The sequence below is a fragment of the Moschus berezovskii genome, chromosome 24, assembly GCF_049115385.1.
Source record: "Moschus berezovskii isolate FMDL1 chromosome 24, NW_MosBer_1.0, whole genome shotgun sequence".
Taxonomy (NCBI): Eukaryota; Metazoa; Chordata; class Mammalia; order Artiodactyla; family Moschidae; genus Moschus; species Moschus berezovskii.
Genome location: NC_142483.1, coordinates 60,961,197 through 60,979,545, shown reverse-complemented (window position 1 = coordinate 60,979,545; position 18,349 = coordinate 60,961,197). Strand labels below are relative to the sequence as shown.

Sequence of the window (18,349 nt, the reverse complement as noted above, 5' to 3'; positions counted from 1 at the left end):
TTTGAGTTTGGCATGTGTGAATCAGCTTCTTGGAGGCTGACTATCCCTAGGGAACCACGAAGACTGGTTTCCTGGGCAGACAACAGTGAAGACAGACTCAAGGTGCAGAGAAGAGTCTGGTCCCCTTCCTGAGCACATGCTGGGGCGACAACAGTCCCCTGATCCCAGTACTAACTGGCCCTTCTCCTTGAAAGCTGGGGTCTCAAGACAAGCAATTGTGGGAGCCCCTTTCCACCAACTGCCAAGCTTTGCTGCTCAGTGGCAGCCTGGAGCAATGTGTTTTATTTATTTTGTAGGACAGGAAACTGGGGTTCAGCAAAGTTCCCTTTGGCAAAGTCTCCTTTAGCTAGAATTGGAACCTCCGCATGTCTCCCCAGGGCGAGAACAGAGGGTCCAGGTTGGTGCCTGCAGCCCTTGTAATACAACAAGCCCTGTTCGTGATAAGTCATTTCAGTAGGGTAAGATTCTTTGCGACCCTATGAACTGTAGTCCACTAGGTTCCTCTGTCCATGGGATTCTCTAGGCAAGAATACTAGAGCGGATTGCCATGCCCTCTTCCAGGGGATCCTCCCAACCCAAGGACAGAACCCGAGGCAGTGTAGGTTTGACCAAACCAGTGAGAGGGTCGGTGGAGAAAGGACCCCCAAGCCCTCCAGGTCCAAGGAGGAGGACCCAGGCCTTACCCAGCTGTGCCCACAGTCCCCCGCGGCACTGATCCAAAGGGGATGGAATTTGCTCAGACCTCTCTCTAGGGTGAAGTCAGGTGCAGAAGGCTGGGGCCTGGCAGGCTAACTCCAGCCCAAGTCCCCCAAGTGCCCCAGGCCTTTCTGGCTTCATTCCAGCCTAGTCCAAGGGGACGACGTCTACTACCTCCAAGGGCCCCAGCTGGAGGGCAGCCAGGATGGGGCGGAGCAGGGGCCTCCTTTCCGGAGCCCACTCCCAGGGGCTCATGGGGCTCAATCATTGGAAAGCTTGGAGCAAGTTGTAAATTTATTCCCTGGGAGGAGGAGTCTGAGAAGTCAGCCAGGGGTGGGCAGGGCGGCCTGGGGAACTGCTCAGAGGGGAGTGACTTGGCTAGGTCTCCAAAGCCTTCTCCACTCTCCAAACTTTCACCAAACTCTTGGCCACAGCCTGCCGGAAACCAAAACACAACAAGCTCAGGAGGAGTGACAAGCAGCACCTACCTCCTGGCAGGCCGACTCGCGGTGGCACAGAGCCTGAAGCGGCTGATGCAACTTTCCCTTTAACAAAGCCACCTGGGCGCACCGCGGTGCGGACCCAGCTCGCCTTGGCCAGCGGGCTGCAGCGTGGGAAGGGGCTATGAGAATTGGGCGCTGCGGCCAGAGCCTCTCTCTATCCTGCCGTCGGTCTGGGTGTTTGGTGGCTCCACGGGGCTGAGGCTCAGGAAGAGCGAGAGCGCGCGCGAGCGAGTGTGTGTGTGTGATCGCGCATGCATGAGGGCATCTGTGGATGAGTGTGGGTGCACGCGTGGGGATGTCCGTCACGCCGCAAAGGCTGGGTAGGTGCGTGGGTCTGGGTGTCACCGCTGTCACCAAGGCGCTGCAGCGGGCGGAGCGGCGGCGTGGGGTGGGCGGGGGCGGCGGCTGCTCCTGGAGGAGGGGAGCTGCGTGCCGATTGGTCCCGAGCAGCGGGCGCGAGGCAGTATGGGTAGCGCCGGACCGGAGCGTCGGTTGGAGGCGCGGGTCGGGTCTGCGCACGGGGCCTGCAGATGGCGGGAACGTCCAGCCGTCCTGCCTCCCTCTCTGACCGCCGACCCGCCGGTCGGGTGCGGGTTCCTGCGCGCCCAAAGGTCCTGGGAAGCCGTGCCAGGGAGTCCCGGTGCCCTGGGACCCTTGTCTGCGGCTCCCGGCTTTGGGAAGGGGCTACGGCCGCGGTGTTCTCGGGCGGTTGCTCTCCCGGGAAGAGTCCGCGCCCTCCCGCCGCCAACCGTCATGCAAGGTGCGCTTAGGGCGGGCCCGGGCGGGGGCCTAGCAGCCCGGGGCGCGCACCCCGCAGACAGCGGCCGGGGGAGCTGACCGCAAGGCTGGGGCCTGGCGGGAGGGGGCTTTCCCGGAGGGCCGGGAGGGGCCGGGGCCGGCCCGGGGACCGGGCAAGGCGGCGGGGACCTGGGCGCCCCGGCATTGTTCAAGGCAGGGGCCGCACCAGCTGAGAGGCCCACACGGGGCGGTTGATGAAACGGCCGCTCCCGCCACCTCGCAGCCAGATTAAGGCCAAGGCGCCGGCTTGGAGGAATCGGGGCTCTCCAGGCGGTGCTACAGCTTCGAAAGCGACCTCGCCTTTTCCTGCGCTTCAGGGGCCTCTTCTCGGCGGACCGGCCGCTTCTTACAGGAGCCGCGCCTCCTTTCGGGCAGGTTCTTCGCAGGCCACGCCCCCTCGCTCGCCACTCTTAAAGGAGCCGCGTCCCCGTCTCTGACAGCTCTCATTAGGCCTAGGTCTGTTTCTTTGCTGAAAGAAGCTTGATGCTGCAGCTGCAGGAAGATAAAGGCTGGGGGGCCGAAGGGTGGAGACGAGAGAAGGGCCTGAGAAGTTAATGATCCCCAAAGTGAGGGAGTGTCAGAAGATTGGAGGGTAGTGGGTGAGGGGGACTGGTTCTAGGAAGGGACTAATGGGCTACATTGAGTATGCCCAAGTCTTTCCAAGCACAGCAAGAAAACGCCCCCTTGACTAGGCATACACCGTCACTGTGGCTCAGTGCCCATCTCGGAGGATACAGAAAAATCACACCTCTGCCCTGGGATCTCTCTAGCTGGTGGGGAAGGCAGATTTGGACACAAGTGTCGGACACGACTGAGCGACTGAACTGAACTGAACAGTGCTACAATGGCTGCGTGTGAGGAACCTGTTGATCAGATGTACACTGCGTGTATTGGGTGTAACCGGGGACACAGTGGAAAGACTGACTGCAAATGCAAGAGAAAGGAAGGCTTCTTGGTGGTAATGGCTTTGGAACAGGTTTTGAAGATGGGTGGGGTATATACAGATGGAAATGGGGAGAAGGGTGCTCAAGGAAGAGGGAGTTTCCTAAGCAAAGGGATGAAGGCAAGAACCCTCTGGGGATGTCGGAAGGTCCCACATGGCCTGTAGGTGGCCATAAGTGGCTGTAGGTAGCTGGTTTGGGCTCTAGGCAGAACTAAGGGCCCTTCCGCACTCCCACAGCCCCTCCCCTCCCCTCCATCGCAGTGAATGGGAAATTATGCTTCCTCTTCTATCTTTCTCCTAAACTGTGAGGTTCTTGAAGGCAGGGGAAAAAGTCTTGTCACCTTTCCATCCCCAGTAAGGACTTCAAGACTTGACCCAGATGGACCCTTAAAATTGCTTGACCTGACAATCCTGTTTGGAGGAAGACTGAGCAATGAGACAGTAAAGATGGACCAGGTCCTATGACTATCCTCTGCCTATCCTCCCTTGGGTGGCTCACGGGCAACTTGAACCCAACTCACCCAACCTAGCTCATCCTCTCTCCACTCCTAACCTGTAGCATCCCAGCGTTTCTGTCTCTGGGACGGGCACTGGCTTCTTCCTGTTATACCATTGGAAACCAGACACCCCTCCTTATCCCTCACCCCCAAATCCAATGCACCACCAAGTCCTACCAAAGTTTCCTTCTATACTTTTCTCAAATCTGTGCACCTCTCCCCACCCTGTCATCACCCTCCTGAGCCAAGCCCCCTCATTCCTGGCCTGGCCTCGTCCAAATCATTTCCTTTCTTCCCCTCTTGCCTCCCTCCAGTCCTTTCTCCATACTAATCTAGGTTGGCATTTTCAAAATGCACACACCACCAACTGCTCCTCCTCTCAGTTACAACTCTGGTTTCAAGACTTCAGTGGCTGTCATTGCCCTCAGGATAAAGATCGAAACAAGGCCCTGAAGACCCTGACCCGGCTTATGCATCCACCTTCATCTTGGGTCACTTTCTCCCTCACTGAGCCCCAGGCTCCTGATCTTTTTCTGTATCATCTCCCTTACTCTTCTGTTGCTCACTGTTGCCTAATCATCCCCCTCTAACTCTTAAACAGCACTTCCTCAGGAAAGTCCTCTGTAACTCTCAGACAAGGCCAGGCCCCACTGGTGTAGATTCTGGTTAAAGAGGATCTTTCCCTTTCCCACCCTTTATTGTAGGCTCTAATATATGCATTTGAGTCACCTGTTTCACTGGTTTCTGTTTCCACCCAGCCTGTAAGCTGCAGGAGGCCCCAGACTGAAGAGTTCATGGCGCCCAGCACAGGTCAGGCCCAGAGAAAGCCCAAAATAAATATTTGTGGAATAAATGAATTGCACTGTGGCCAGCCCTAATTGCCTGCTGAACGATTTAGGCCATATCCTGTTGTCTGTGAAAGACTATTGGAGGGAATCAGGGTTTTAGGAGTCCAAGAAGATTAGCGGATTGGAGGGGAGGAGAAAGTGGAAGACCTGTAGAGTCAAAACTTAAGCAGAAACTTCAGAAGGTACAAAGGAAGTATAATTAGCCCCATCTTCCAGACTGAGGAAACCAAGGGTCAGAGAGGTTAAGTAATTTGCTTGAAGTCACATTCCTAGTGAGTTCCCAGAGTCAGCTCCTTCTCCCAGGTCCCAGAGTCCAAGCTCTTCATCATAAGCTAACCTAACTCTGACCCTCATGGCATAGACAGTTTCTCAGTAGTGGTCCATAGGTGGGTGAGGGGTAGGCCTGGTGCCTGGGTAATGTGGAAGCCCAACCCCTATCAGAGGACCTGACCTATCATAGGGGTTCAGGTGGTACTTTTTGAATGGATGGATGGGGCCAGTTAACAGAAACAGCAGCGGCAGGAGAAGTAGCAAAGTTTTGCACCCAATTCACTGTCCTGGGAGCAGCTGCCAAGCAGTCTTTCTTCCATCGAGAAAGAGAAGCACCTTGAACACCAGGGCCATATTGTATTACTCAGGGGTATCACCCTGTAGCCCAAGTTCCAGGACAGTGTCCTCAGTTTACATCTGACCAGCAGGCATGACGTCCAAGTCAAGAGGTGGCTCTGCTTCATTACTATCATCATTGCCATTATTATTTGTTAGCCAAAGGACGACAGCGGTGAAGACAGTAAGTCTATGGTTTATAGCTTGGAGAGAGGGATGTGGTGAGTCAGAAAAGGGTATGATCCCATTCCCTCTCCTGACTGCCCCCAGAAGACAACAGCCATGACTAGGGATTTCTCTAGAGAGGCAGGAAACCTGGCCTGGGTGGCTAACTGAAGGGAACTGTCAGAAGTCACACACTGCCCTGGCCCTGAGGTAATGTAGGACACCTGGTGGCCAGGGGAAAGGCCAAAGTAACCTAGGGTGGGATTTGATTTAGGTCATACCTGAATGGTCTAGTAGTTTTCCCCACTTTCTTCAATTTAAGCCTGGATTTGGCATAAGAAGTTCATGATCTGAGGCACAATCAGCTCCCGGTCTTATTCTTGCTGACTGTATAGAGCCTCTCCAACTCTGGCTGCAAAGAATATAATCAATCTGATTTCGGTGTTTACCATCTGGTGATGTCCATGTGTAGAGTCTTCTCTTGTGTTGTTGGAAGAGGGTGTCTGCTCTGACCAGCGTGTTCTCTTGGCAGAACTCTATTAGCCTTTGCCCTGCTTCATTGTGTACTCCAAAGTGAAATTTGCCTGTTAGTCCAGGTGTTTCTTGACTTCCTACATTTGCATTGCAGTCCCCTATAATGAAAATGACATCTTTTTTGAGTGTTAGTTCTAGAAGGTCTTCCAGGTCTTCACAGAACCATTCAACTTCAGCTTCTTCAGAATTACTGGTCGGGACATAGACTTGGATTACCGTGATAATGAATGGTTTGCCTTGGAAACGAACAAAGATCATTCTGTCGTTTTTGAGATAGCATGCAAGCACTGCATTTCGGACTCTTTTGTTGACTATGATGGCTACTCCATTTCTTCTAAGGGATTCCTGCCCACAGTGGGAGATACAATGGTCATCTGAGTTAAATTCACCCATTCCAGTTCATTTTAGTTGGCTGATTTCTAGAATGTCCACGTTCAGTCTTGCCATCTCCTGTTTGACCACTTCCGGTTTGCCTTCATTCATGGACCTAACATTCCAGGTTCCTGTGCAGTATTGCTCTTACAGCATTGAAACTTCTTCTCTCACCAGTCACATCCACATCTGGGTGGTGTTTTTGCTTTGTCTCCATCCCTTCATTCTTTCTGGAGTTATTTCTTCACTGATCTCCATGAGCATATTGGGCATCTACCGACTTGGGGAGTTCTCCTTTCAGTGTCCTATCTTGTTGCCTTTTCATACTGTTCATAGGGTTTTCAAGGCAAAAATACTGAAGTGGTTTGCCATTCCCTTCCCCAGTGGCCCACATTCTGGTTTGTGACATTGTACAGGAGACAGGGATTGAGACCATCTCCAAGAAAAAGAAATACAAGAAAGCAAAATAGCTGTCTGAGGAGGCCTTACAAATAGCCGTGAAAAGAAGAGAAGTGAAAAGCAACTGAGAAAAGGAAAGATAAACCCATTTGAATGCAGAGTGCCAAAGAATAGCATGGAGAGATAAGGAAGACTTCCTCAGCATCAATGCAAATAAATAGAGGAAAACAATAGAATGAGGAAGATAAGAGATCTTTTCAAGAAAATTAGAGATAGAGACACCAAGGCAACATTTCATGCAAAGATGAGCTCAATGAAGGACAGAAATGGTATGGACCTAACAGAAGCAGAAGATATTAAAAAGAGGTGGCAAGAATACACAGAAGTACTGTACAAAAAAGATCTTTACGACCCAGATAAACATGATGATGTGATCACTCACCTAGAGCCAGACGTCCTGGAATGTGAAGTCAAGTGGTCCTTAGGAACCATCACTACAAACAAAGCTAGTGGAGGTGATAGGATTCCAGTTGCGCTATTTCAGATCCTAAAAGGTGATGCTGTGAAAGTGCTGCACTCAATATGCCAGCAATTTTGGAAATCTCAGCAGTGGCCACAGGACTGGAAAAGTCAGTTTTCATTCCAATCCCAAAGAAGGGCAATGCCAAAGAATGCTCAAACTACCGCACAGTTGCACTCATCTCACACCCTAGTAATGCTCAAAAAGTTCCCCAAGCCAGGCTGCAGCAATATGTGAACCGTGAACTTCCAAATGTTCAAGCTGGTTTTAGAAAAGGCAGAGGAACCAGAGGTCAAATTGCCAACATCTTTTGGATTATCAAAAAAGCAAGGGAGTTCCAGAAAACATCTATTTCTGCTTTATTTACTATGCTAAAGCCTTTGACTGTGTGGATCGCAATACACTGTGGAAAATTCTGAAAGAGATGGGAATACAAGACCACCTGACCTGCCTCTTGAGAAACCTATATGGAGGTCAGGAAGCAACAGTTAGAACTCACATGGGACAGCAGACCGGTTCCAAATAGGAAAAGGAGTACGTCAAGGCTGTATATTGTCACCCTGCTTATTTAACGTATATGCAAGAGTACATCATGAGAAACGCTGGTCTGGATGAAGCACATGCTGGAATCAAGATTGCTGGGAGAAATAACAATAACCTCAGATATGCAAATGACACCACCCTTATGCCAGAAAGCGAAGAGGAACTAAAGAGCCTCTTGATGAAGGTGAAAGAGGTGAGTGAAGAAGCTGGCTTAAAAACTCAACATTCAGAAAACTAAGATCACGGCATCTGGTCCCAACACTTCATGGCAAATAGATGGGGAACAGTGGCAACAGTGACAGACTTTATTTTGGGGAGTTCCAAAATCACTGCAGATGGTGACTGCAGCCGTGAAATTAAAAGACACTTGTTTCCTCCTTGGAAGGAATGTTATGATCAACGTAGACAGCATATTAAAAAGCAGAGGCATTACTTTGCCAACAAAGGTCCATCTAGTCCAGGCAATGGTTTTTCCAGTAGTCCTGTATGGATGTGAGAGTTGGACTATAAAGAAAGTTGAGCGCCAAAGAATTAATGCTTTTGATCTGTGGTGTTGGGGAAGACTCTTGAGAGTCCCTTGGACTGCAAGGACCTCCAAATAGTCCATCCTAAAGGAAATCAGTCCTGAATATTCATTGAAGGGACTGATGCCGAAGCTGAAACTCCATTACTCCGGCCACCTGATGCGAAGAGCTGACTCATTTGAAAAGACCCTGATGCTGGGAAAGATTGACGGCAGGAGGAGAAGGGGATGACAGAGGATGAGACGGTTTGATGGCATCACCAAATCAGTGGCGATGAGTTTGGGTAGACTCCGGGAGTTGGTGATGGACAGGGAGGCCTGGTGTGCTGCAGTTAATGGGATAGCAAAGAGTCAGACACAACTGACCGACTGAACTGAACTGAAACTAGGGTGGATTTGCATAGGGAAAGAAAAGCTGTTCCCTCGTCTTTTCTAGCTTTCCAATGACTCCCTGGGTCTGCGAGCTCTTGAGGTGGCTGTCGGTGGGGCCGAGTGACTCAGAATTGCCTTTGCAGTAGAGTCCACTCCCTGAGAGTACCCAGAGAAGACCCCATGTGCTTCCTGTGACCATGTGCTATGAAGGGTGAACGTCCTTGTCCATCTGACCATGGGTTTTCCTCCCATGAGAGCATTCCTTGCAGCTCTCGAAGTTTGATTCCATTCCTGTGGTATGTCAAAAAGTACCTTGTCGTCCATCTGCATCCGTCCAACATCAAATCTTCAGACGCCAGCAGACTCATGGCCGTGCCTCCTGTCAGTCTGTCTGCTCTTCACCCCCTACTGCCAGCCCCAGTTAACTGTGAAAGATCTCTCCAACTGACCTGGCTCCTGATTCCACAGCCTCAGTGTTATCCATTTCCCTTCAACTCAATTCCACCAACACTTCCTGGAAGCAGAGCTGGGCACAGAGGGGTCAATAAAACACATCCAATCCCTCAGGGAACTGCCCAACCCACAGTTGACAGACATAACAAATATGTCTTGAGTGAGTTTATAAGAACACTGATAGCACAAAATGCAAAAGAGGAAGCAATTTGTTCATTCTTCTTGAAGTGGGTGCTGTGTCAGGTAAAGCAACAGAAGAGAAGTGACACTGAAGCAGGGTCCCAAAGGGTTTGTAGAATTTCACCTGGGGAGCAGGAGGGAAGGTGTTCTGCAGGCACCCGCCTGAGCAAGGGCATGGAGGTATGCCTGCACATGCTGTGTTTGCTGTGCCCAGAGCTTCTTGTCCAAGTTAATGCTGTAATTCCAGACGCCTGGAACCCAGGCTAACCAGCATCAGGATAGGGAGCCCCATCTTGGCCTCCTGGTTGGGGCAAGGTAGGGGAGCATGTGCTAATCCAAGCTGACTCCCCTTCAAGGGAAAGGTTGAGGCCATTCACACAGACGAAGGAATTGGACCCTGCTCTGGTTCTGTGTTCATTTATTTTTTCCTTTTTTAGAATTGGGCATCTTGGGAGTCAAAAATAAACCTTTGCCCATTGGGACAGGAAGCCTGGAGACCAAGGGTTTCAGGGGAAGTGTTGGGAGAAGAGTGAGGTCGGAACTGGATTAAGGGTCATTCAGAAAGGAACAGGACTGGAGGGAAGTGTGGCAGGTGGTCTGGGCCGTGCACTACATGTTCTGGAGAGCCACACACGTCCTGCCTTGCCTTCCTCAGGCCAAATCTTCAACCTCATTCTCTGCTCTCTCCACAGCTCTGGAGGCCTGTACTCTGAAAGGTGCTAGAAACAAAGCCTGGGAGTGTGATCCGGGACTCCAGAGCCCCTAACCCACCACCACCATGGTAGGAAAAGGTGTCAAAGGGATGCTGGTGAGTACAGGGACAAGACTGCAGCGAGGGGGTGGGGGTCATGAGCACCGTCCGTCCCTTCTAGGGCGTGCTGTCAGCTGCTGGCCCCAACAGGAGGGCCTAGGAGGCTCCATGGGGCCCCAAGTCTGGCACTGCCAGGACTCCTGAGTGCTAGGGCTAGCGCAAGCACGCAGCAGGTTAGATACTGCTGCGGTTCGGAGCCCACAGCAGGCAGATTCTGCGACAGAGCCTGAAAGTCATGCTGGGAGGAAGGAAGCGCACTCCTAATCCTCATCACAAGCTACCCTGGAGAGCAGGCTGCAGTCGATCCTGCTGGAGGGCTGTCCTATGGCTGACACCCCGGCACCCTCATCCTGTGCTCTGCCTGCCTTGGGAAGCATTCAGTAGGGGCTGATCAAGGAGTCCTCAGAGACTGATTTTTCTCTTCTTCCACTCGAAAAATAGCATGGAACAGTTCATGTTGAATAGTCTATAGTGAGGTCTTTCAGGACACATCCCTCTCCCCTTCCCCCAGGTCACTGCTCTTCACTGCCCTCTGCCTTAGAGCACAGGAGAGGTGGTGCGAAGCAGAGGGCAAGAGCAGGGCCAGCTCATGGATGCATGGCTCATAGATGGATAGGGCAGGCCAGCTCTGGAATTCAGTTCAGTTCAGTTCAGTCGCTCAGTCGTGTCCGACTGTCCGCGACCCCATGAATCACAGCACGCCAGGCCTCCCTGTCCGTCACCAACTCCCGGAGTACACTCAAACCCACGTCCACAGAGTCGGTGATGCCATCCAGCCATCTCATTCTCGGTCGTCCCCTTCTCCTCCCGCCCCCAACCTTTCCCAGCATCAGAGTCTTTTCCAGTGAGTCAACTCGTCGCATGAGGTGGCCAAAGTATTGGAGTTTGAGCTTTAGCATCAGTCCCTCCAATGAACATCCAGGATTGATCTTTAGAATAGACTGGTTGGATCTCCTTGCAGTATAAGGGACTCTCAAGAGTCTTCTCCAACACCACAGTTCAAAAGCATCGATTCTTCGGCGATCAGCTTTCTTCACAGTCCAACTCTCACATCCATACATGACCACGGGAAAAACCATTGCCTTGACTAGACGGACCTTTGTTGGCAAAGTAATGTCTCTGCTTTTTAATATACTATCAAGGTTGGTCATAACTTTCCTTCCAAGGAGCAAGCGTCTTTTAATTTCATGCCGGGAAAATACCCTAAGGGCAGTTGTATTCCTTCTCTGGGAATATTGCCTCAAGAACCAGCGAGACTGGGCAGCTGCCCGGGAGGAAGCCAGTGGCTAAGCATGGCCCTTCCCTTGGCTCCTCCCTTCCCCACATGGATTCTCCTGTTGCTGTTCTCATTCAGTGAAAGACTGATTGACCTAGGGTCTCTTGCTGAGCCCTCCCCAAACAAGCCCTGTCTCTCACCAGGCATTTCTTGGACTCTTAAGTCCTCAGTCCAGAGAAATGGTGTTGGGGACGGAGCCAAACAATTGTGCCCCAGGCTCAGGACCCTCTCTCCTGCCTGGTGTTGAACTTGCAGTATCCAGCCCCTCAGGCCCGCTCTGGTCGGGCCCACTTGTGATTGGAACAAGACAGGGAGCTGGTTGGTAGAAGAGAGCCCAGGACAGGAGAGCCCCACTGGGTCAGCTTTAATCCCATGGTCTCACACAAAGACCAACTCAGTCCCCTTCCCTGTGGGCATGGAGGAGATCCTGTTCTTGGACTGACACTTCTACAGCCACCTGTGGTAGAGATCAGGCCATGAGGGCTTCAGAGGCCCAGGAAACACGTGCCAATCCTGGGAGCTTAGTTCGAGCTGGATTTTAGAGTACGAGAAACAGACTTCCAGACAGATACAAAGAGAAGCGCTTTGCAGGAAGAGGGAGAACTACTTGAAGATATGCGTGGAAGGAAAGACTTCATCCAGTGGCTAGTTGTTCCTCAGACTGGATAACCAGGCTTCGAGGATTGGTTTAGAGAGGGCTAGGGACTTAGCAGCAGCAGCAGCAGGGACTAAATGAGATAAATGAGCAGCAGCGTGTTACCAGTGAATGGTAGCAACTTATGAAGGGGGTGATGTCCCCATTTTGCAGATGAGGATACTAAAGCTCAAAAAGGATGATTGATTTTCCCAGACTCACACACAGTAAAGGGTGGCAGAACCCATGTGCAATCCCAGGCTCCAGATCTCCTTTTAGTACCATCTTGTGTTGCCTTTGTGAGAAAGCACAAAATTGTCTAGGAGGAATGGTGCTTGTGTCCTGAAGGCCTGGGGTAAAGCAGCATGGGAGATTGAGGTTGACTTCATGTGCCAGCAGCTATTACCAGGACCTCAGCGTCATCACGGACCAGCTGAACGTGTCCCATACTGACCAGGTTGCTGGACACCTGCGGTGAGGCCCCCAAGTGTATGCAGTGGGGTTGGAGACAGGGAGGGTGTAACTGCGGATGGACACTGATGTACTGGAACTACTGGGAGGAGAAGGGAGGGAACACCTGGTCAGGAGATCCAGGAGAGTGGGTCTGAGAGGTGTCCCCCTGGAGGACCCAGACAAAGCACAGCAGCAGCTCAGAGACAGGAATAGAAATTTCATTAAAATCTATGGACTTTAAAATTCTAGTGGTACGCTGTCATGGTCATTATAGACCAGGACCTGGGGACTGGAGGTGATAAGAGGGACGTGGTGACCCAAGTCTCGAGTGAAACAAGGGTGCTTTATTTGCAGAAACGCATCTTTTTATGTCTTAATACAAGGCAGCTTTAGGCAATAAAAAAAATTGAGCAAAGACAAAGCCAAGCAAATAACAGTCTTCAAAGGGCCAGAAAGCATTCCATATCTTGAGTAAGAGGGGTGTAACTGAATAGATTACATATCAGTAAGATCACTGAAGGGAGTCACTGAAAGGAATCCAAAAGGTGCCCTCATGATGTCAGTCCTGAGAACTGGGTGCAGCTCTGCTTGTTCCTGTTTTCCAGGAACTGATAAGGAATAGAAAATCCTTGAGAAACGGCACACAAAAGAAAAAAATAATATATTGATCCCTTAAAGCTGAACATCCCCTGACAATTCCCCCTTTTTTAATTTTTTCACAATTGGGGGTGACTGTAGATACTTTCATGGGTTCGCAGAGAGTCAGACATGACTGAGCGACTGAACTGAACTGAATTGAACTGTAGATACTTTTGTGAAGAAGGCCCTGACCAATTGAGTTTGTTTAGTTTGAACAATTTTAGTTGAAAGGCATGGGTATGCTACAAATATAATCACCAGGACAATTTTCAGCGTTATAGTTCCACGTCCAATACTATGTGTAATGCTTTGAAACCATCCGAGAGGGTCTAGCCCAGATCATGGATCAGTTAAGCTGTTCAGCTAAGGTTTCCAAATTATTGGAAGAGGGTAGACTCTTAGAGAAGGTTTCAAAAATTTTCTATTGCAACAATTGTACATTTAAGCAAGTGTTATTATGTACATCTTGCAGATGAAGTTTGATTTGTTCCCAATTGTAAGCATTATGGTTGAACTGAACAGGAGCGATACAAACTTTGAGTAGAATTCCAATCATAATTTAATAATATTTGTTTTTTTGTAGATCTATCAATTGATCTCTAACCCGTTGGATGGCTGTTTTTAATTTCTGAATTTTATCTTGAACTTTTTCATCAGTCTGAACCTGCGTGACCCATATAGTATGAGCATCTTTATTCCAATTTTGAATAAAGTTTCGTGTTTGGATTGAAGTCTGTAAAGCAATGTCTGCAACAGCAGCAGTGGTGCAAATGGCTATTAATCTCAAAATGCCAAGAAATAGCCATCCAATGAATCGCTTAGATCGTCCGAGTAATTTAGTGAGTAATTGGGAGGGAAGTCCTTTCATGGGACTCTCTTCCTAGGGTCGTCGGATATCTATTGGCAACCACAGACTATGTCGCCATCAAAGAATCAAAAGGGATTTGTTTTTTAGAGAGATAAGAGGGATTAAGACAGCTGTACAATTTGTAATCTGTACAAGTCACAGAATGTAAAGTCTTATTAAATTGTAAGTTTCCTATGGCTATAACAGAAGAAAGGGAAACACAAGCTTGTTCAGTTCAGTAAAATGTGAATGATTATAACGGAAGGAATAGTTACAATGATTACAGCTGGTCTCTGTAAGTTTCCAGATGTCCCATTGTTCAGGCCCAATCTGTTTATTGAGGACGATTTGAGGGCGAGGAAGTGCCTTTCCACCATCAAGCCAGTCAAGGAGTCCTTTGTCATGGAAGTGTTTCATGGAACTGTTGGTAACCCTCTATGTTACCTGAGTAATGTAATCACACATAGTACTATTAATATCATCTGAGCAGTTAGATAAGCATATACCATAGGGTCCCCAATCAACACAGATGTAATTGGACATAAACCTTAATTTCTCTGATTTAGCTTGACATATATCCCAAAAAATAGGAGTATATTTAAAGTCCTTATAAGTAAACCCCTTATATTCCAACTTTTGTCCTTTTCCTAGAGTTTTGGTAGTATTGACATGGTTCTCATAAAAGGACAGGGCAGTAAACAGTCCAAGCAATGTGCAGAAGCTCTTTTTTGGAGATAGGATGAAAGTTCATGTTTGTAGACGAACATTAATACATAATTCTGTTGGGCCCATGCTTAAAGGAAGGATTTAATAGCCTAGAGAAATGTTAATTAGTCTTCCTTCTTTCTCAGGATGAGAGGGCCCCTCCAAATTCCAAGGAGGGGGCATATGTACCGAGTCGTTAGTGGATATGATCGGTCCTATGTCCATTTTATAACCTGCAATAAAGGGGGGTTAGGAATATAAGCCCAATAAGTGTGATTAATCAAATCAGCCTGAGCGAGGGAAGCAAAAACAAGCAAAGCAAGCATAGCAACAAAAGTATTTTCAGGATTCCGAGGTATTCCCTGTTGAGAAATCAGATTTTCAGCTTGGTTAGTAATGGTTTTTATCTATCCCCCAGTAGGGAGATCATAAAGTCGATGACGCTGCCTGTGGAGTTTCTTGAAAATTTTTAAAACCGCCATGGCTTGTACTGGAAACTTCTCCTCCTGGGGATTTCACCGTTTCTTCTCTATCTTGAATGCCGGTGGCTCCCCTGGGGCAGATCTTATGAAGAGGGAGCCAACTGATTTTGTTGGATCCATCTGGAGAAATACAAGCATACCCCTTTCCCTGTAATGTTAATTTTCCAGATTTCCATCGTTTGGTCAACCTGTCTCGACACCAAATGGGCAGAGGAAGGGCGGTGTCTTTCAATGCCTCAAAATGTTTTTCTGCTTTTGTCAAAATACCTCCTTTCAGTAAGTTTAAAAAATTTAAAACAAATAAAGCTGTATTCGCAATCGTTATAGGCTTAAAGAATATATTGCATTGGAATCTAGTAAAGTCTGCTCTGGATAAGGAAGATAGAAGTGTTCCTGTGTATTCCCCATTTTTAAATTTTTTTATTTGTAGTTTCAGTGTGTGATGTGTTCGTTCAACTATGTCCTGTGCTTGTGGATTATAAGGAATACTTGTAATATGTTTAATAGAAAACGATTGTAAAAATTGAATTGTCTAGAAATATAGGTAGAGCCGTTGTCTGTTTTTATAGAATTAGCTGTTTCCATTAGTGTAAAGGAAGCTAACAGGTGGGTTATAACATGTCGTGTAGTTTCACCTTGGAGAGGTGTGGCCCATAGAAAAGAAGAATTTGTATCGATTGAGACATGAACAAAGGAAGAGGGAGAAAGTTCAGGGCAATGAGTTGCATCCATTTCTGTAGTTCATTGGGCTGTAATCCTCGAGGACTGACACCTTGAGTCGCAGATGTCAGGGCCTACAAGTGGAGCGATTATTCATGATTTCTTTAGTGTGTCGGTGTGGAATCTTCCAAATTTGATGTCATGAGCCAGCATTATTGTGTAATAGAGCATGTTGCTTTTCAGGAGTAGCAAAAAGAGACACGTTTATCAGCTTGTTTATTGCCATGAACGATAGGGCCAAGAAGACAAGAATGTTCTTGAATATGGGTAATATAAATGGGGGAAGTGTGGTTCCTAATCATAGATTGTAGTTCAAGAAAAAGTTGTTGGATAATAGATTGAATAGGATTTATGGTAGAAGTTTTTATATTTCTTAATATAAAGACTGAATATAAGGAGTCAGAAACTATATTAACAGGATAAGAATGTAGGTGAATAACCTGAATGAGAGCATATAATTTGTTTTGTTGAGCAGAGTGAAATTTAGTATGAAAGACTTTATATTTTTTGAGAGACCAGAATGAGGCTTTGGCGTTTTTAGTCCTATATATACAGAAAACATCAGTTTGAGGTATAGGTTGTGATGTGACAACGTGAGAGATAATAAACTCAGTATTTGTGAAGAAATTTCAGAGTTTGTTAGAAGGATAATGAAATGAAATTTTTCTAAAATATTTCAGAAAGCCTATTTGGAAATCGATAGAAGATTGTAAAGGAGAAGGCAATGGCACCCCACTCCAGTATTCTTGCCTGGAAAATCCCATGGACAGAGGAGCCTGGTAGGCTGCAGTCCATGGGGTTGCGAAGAGTTGGACACGACTGAGTGACTTCACTTTCAGTTTTCACTTTCATGTATTGGAGACGGAAATGGCAACCCACTCCAGTGTTCTTGCCTTGAGAAACCCAGGGACAGGGGAGCCTGGTGGGCTACCATCTATGGGGTCGCATAGAGTCGGACACGACTGAAGCGACTTAGCAGCAGCAGCGAGACGGAAATGGCAACCCACTCCAGTGTTCTTGCCTTGAGAAACCCAGGGACAGGGGAGCCTGGTGGGCTACCATCTATGGGGTCACAAAGAGTCGGACATGACTGAGCGATTGAACTGAACTGAAGCATTTTTTGAATGTTTCCTCCAGACCTGGGAGCTCCTGGGATTGCATCAGCTCTAGGTTTCCAGTGCCCAGCACAGCGCCTGGCACAGTCTCATGTGTGGATCTGAACTGGCTTATGCAGGGAGATGGGAACAATGGGGAAAAGGAAAGGGAGAAGTCCTGCCAGTCTATGGCTGCAGAGACGGCAGTGGACAGCGGGGGGAGGCTCCGAAGCCTAGAAACCATGTCACGCTGGGGGTCCTCTCAGAAACCACTTTGGAAAGAGCTGAGGGACACCAGAGATAAAGCCTAGGGTTGCAGCAACAAAAGTATTACAGGAAGCAGAAAGATGGGCAGGTGGCCTGGGGTGCTGCTTGCCACGAGGCCTCAGCGTATACCTCCCAAGCCTTCAGCTGCATCCTGGAGCTCAGGCCCCGCCATCCGTTTTAGTGACTGAATTCTAGAAGTCAAGTCCCGCATCTGGGGGATGCTTCACTTAGAGGAGCTTATAGCAAGTTTCCTGAATGGAACTAGAGCCTGATCTAACGTGTGGACAAATTCTTTATTTGAGCTGATTCTGGCCTGGCTTTCTGAGCACAGAGAGGATGCTGCGGGCTTTGCCTCAGTTTCCTGGAGACACCAGATCCAGGCTGCCTCCTGCCCTGCCTGGGCATGCCCTGGGTCTCCCCACAGGGCGGCAGTTTCCTGGGAGCTCTGGAGGATGAGCTCCCCCTGGGCAGGTCCTGGGCCAAAGCCACAAACCCCGAGGGCACAGCGCTTGGTGGTGGTGACTGCCCTCCCCCGCCTCTCACCGCTTATAGGACACTTCCGCTCCTCCTGTTCCAAAGCTGGGCCAGTGGTCAGAGCTGTTGCCTGTGCCAGGCTTGGGAAGATCCCACACCCCATGTGATGGAGGCCTCAGCCCTCAGGGGCCTTTTTTTTTTTTTTTTCCCCAGAAACATGAGCCAATGTGGAAATCCGGTGCTGACCTCTCTGCGGCACAGAGGAGCTGCCACGACGGGGGGCACGACTCCAGACACTGCCCTGACCATCGGGCTGACCCCTCTGTCACTCAGAGACGGCCCTGCCTCTTCTCTGTGAAGGGACCATTACACTAGCAAATCCCTCCCCCCGCTCCCAGCCCCCACCCCCGACTTCTCACCCTTATCATAAAGGAACAAAATCAGGTTTGTAGTCCACAGACCACTCCTCCTGCTAAACTTGTGTCTAGTGCAGCATGGGCCCAGCATACACGCTCCAGATCAGACTACCTGCTTCGCATGAGGTCTGTAACTCTTAGAAGCTATATAACCTTGGGTCAATTACTTAACATCTCAGCGCCTCAGATTCCTCATCTATAATAATGAAACCATGGAGAGTTGTATCACGAGACTTAGTATATTGTTCCTGGTCATGGTGGGCTTTCCCTCCACCACTTCCACTCCCTGCTGGGGGTCTGTCTGTCTTCCAGGTGTTGAATACTTGTGGAAACCCAGAACTCCCCCTCCCAAGCCAGCCTATTCCAGGGTGGCTTAGGAGGGGGTCCCGGATCCTGAGCTGATACCTGACTTGCACAGCCTGCCTCTGGAACATGCGTTCACACCACATATCCTGAGCACGCCAAGCACCTCGGCTATGAGGGACTAGAGACACAACCTCAGTGAGGCTGTCAGAGGCCAACGCCAAGGTCAGTCATGATTCCTGAAGCTCCTCTGGGGGGATGCCAGGTGGAAATACC

At 49.2% G+C, this 18,349-nt stretch overlaps 1 protein-coding gene across 1 annotated transcript; it reads left to right on the top strand.

Annotated features, from left to right (window-relative positions):
* Positions 1-365: 365 nt before the first annotated feature.
* On the top strand, positions 366-17,559 carry LOC129548204 (uncharacterized). The gene is made up of 5 exons (XM_088831691.1): positions 366-397; positions 1,253-1,476; positions 1,558-1,959; positions 9,645-9,760; positions 13,349-17,559. Exons 1-4 carry the CDS (start codon positions 366-368, stop codon positions 9,716-9,718), a joined length of 732 nt encoding a protein of 243 aa, XP_088687817.1. The 3' UTR covers positions 9,719-9,760; positions 13,349-17,559.
* Positions 17,560-18,349: the final 790 nt, after the last annotated feature.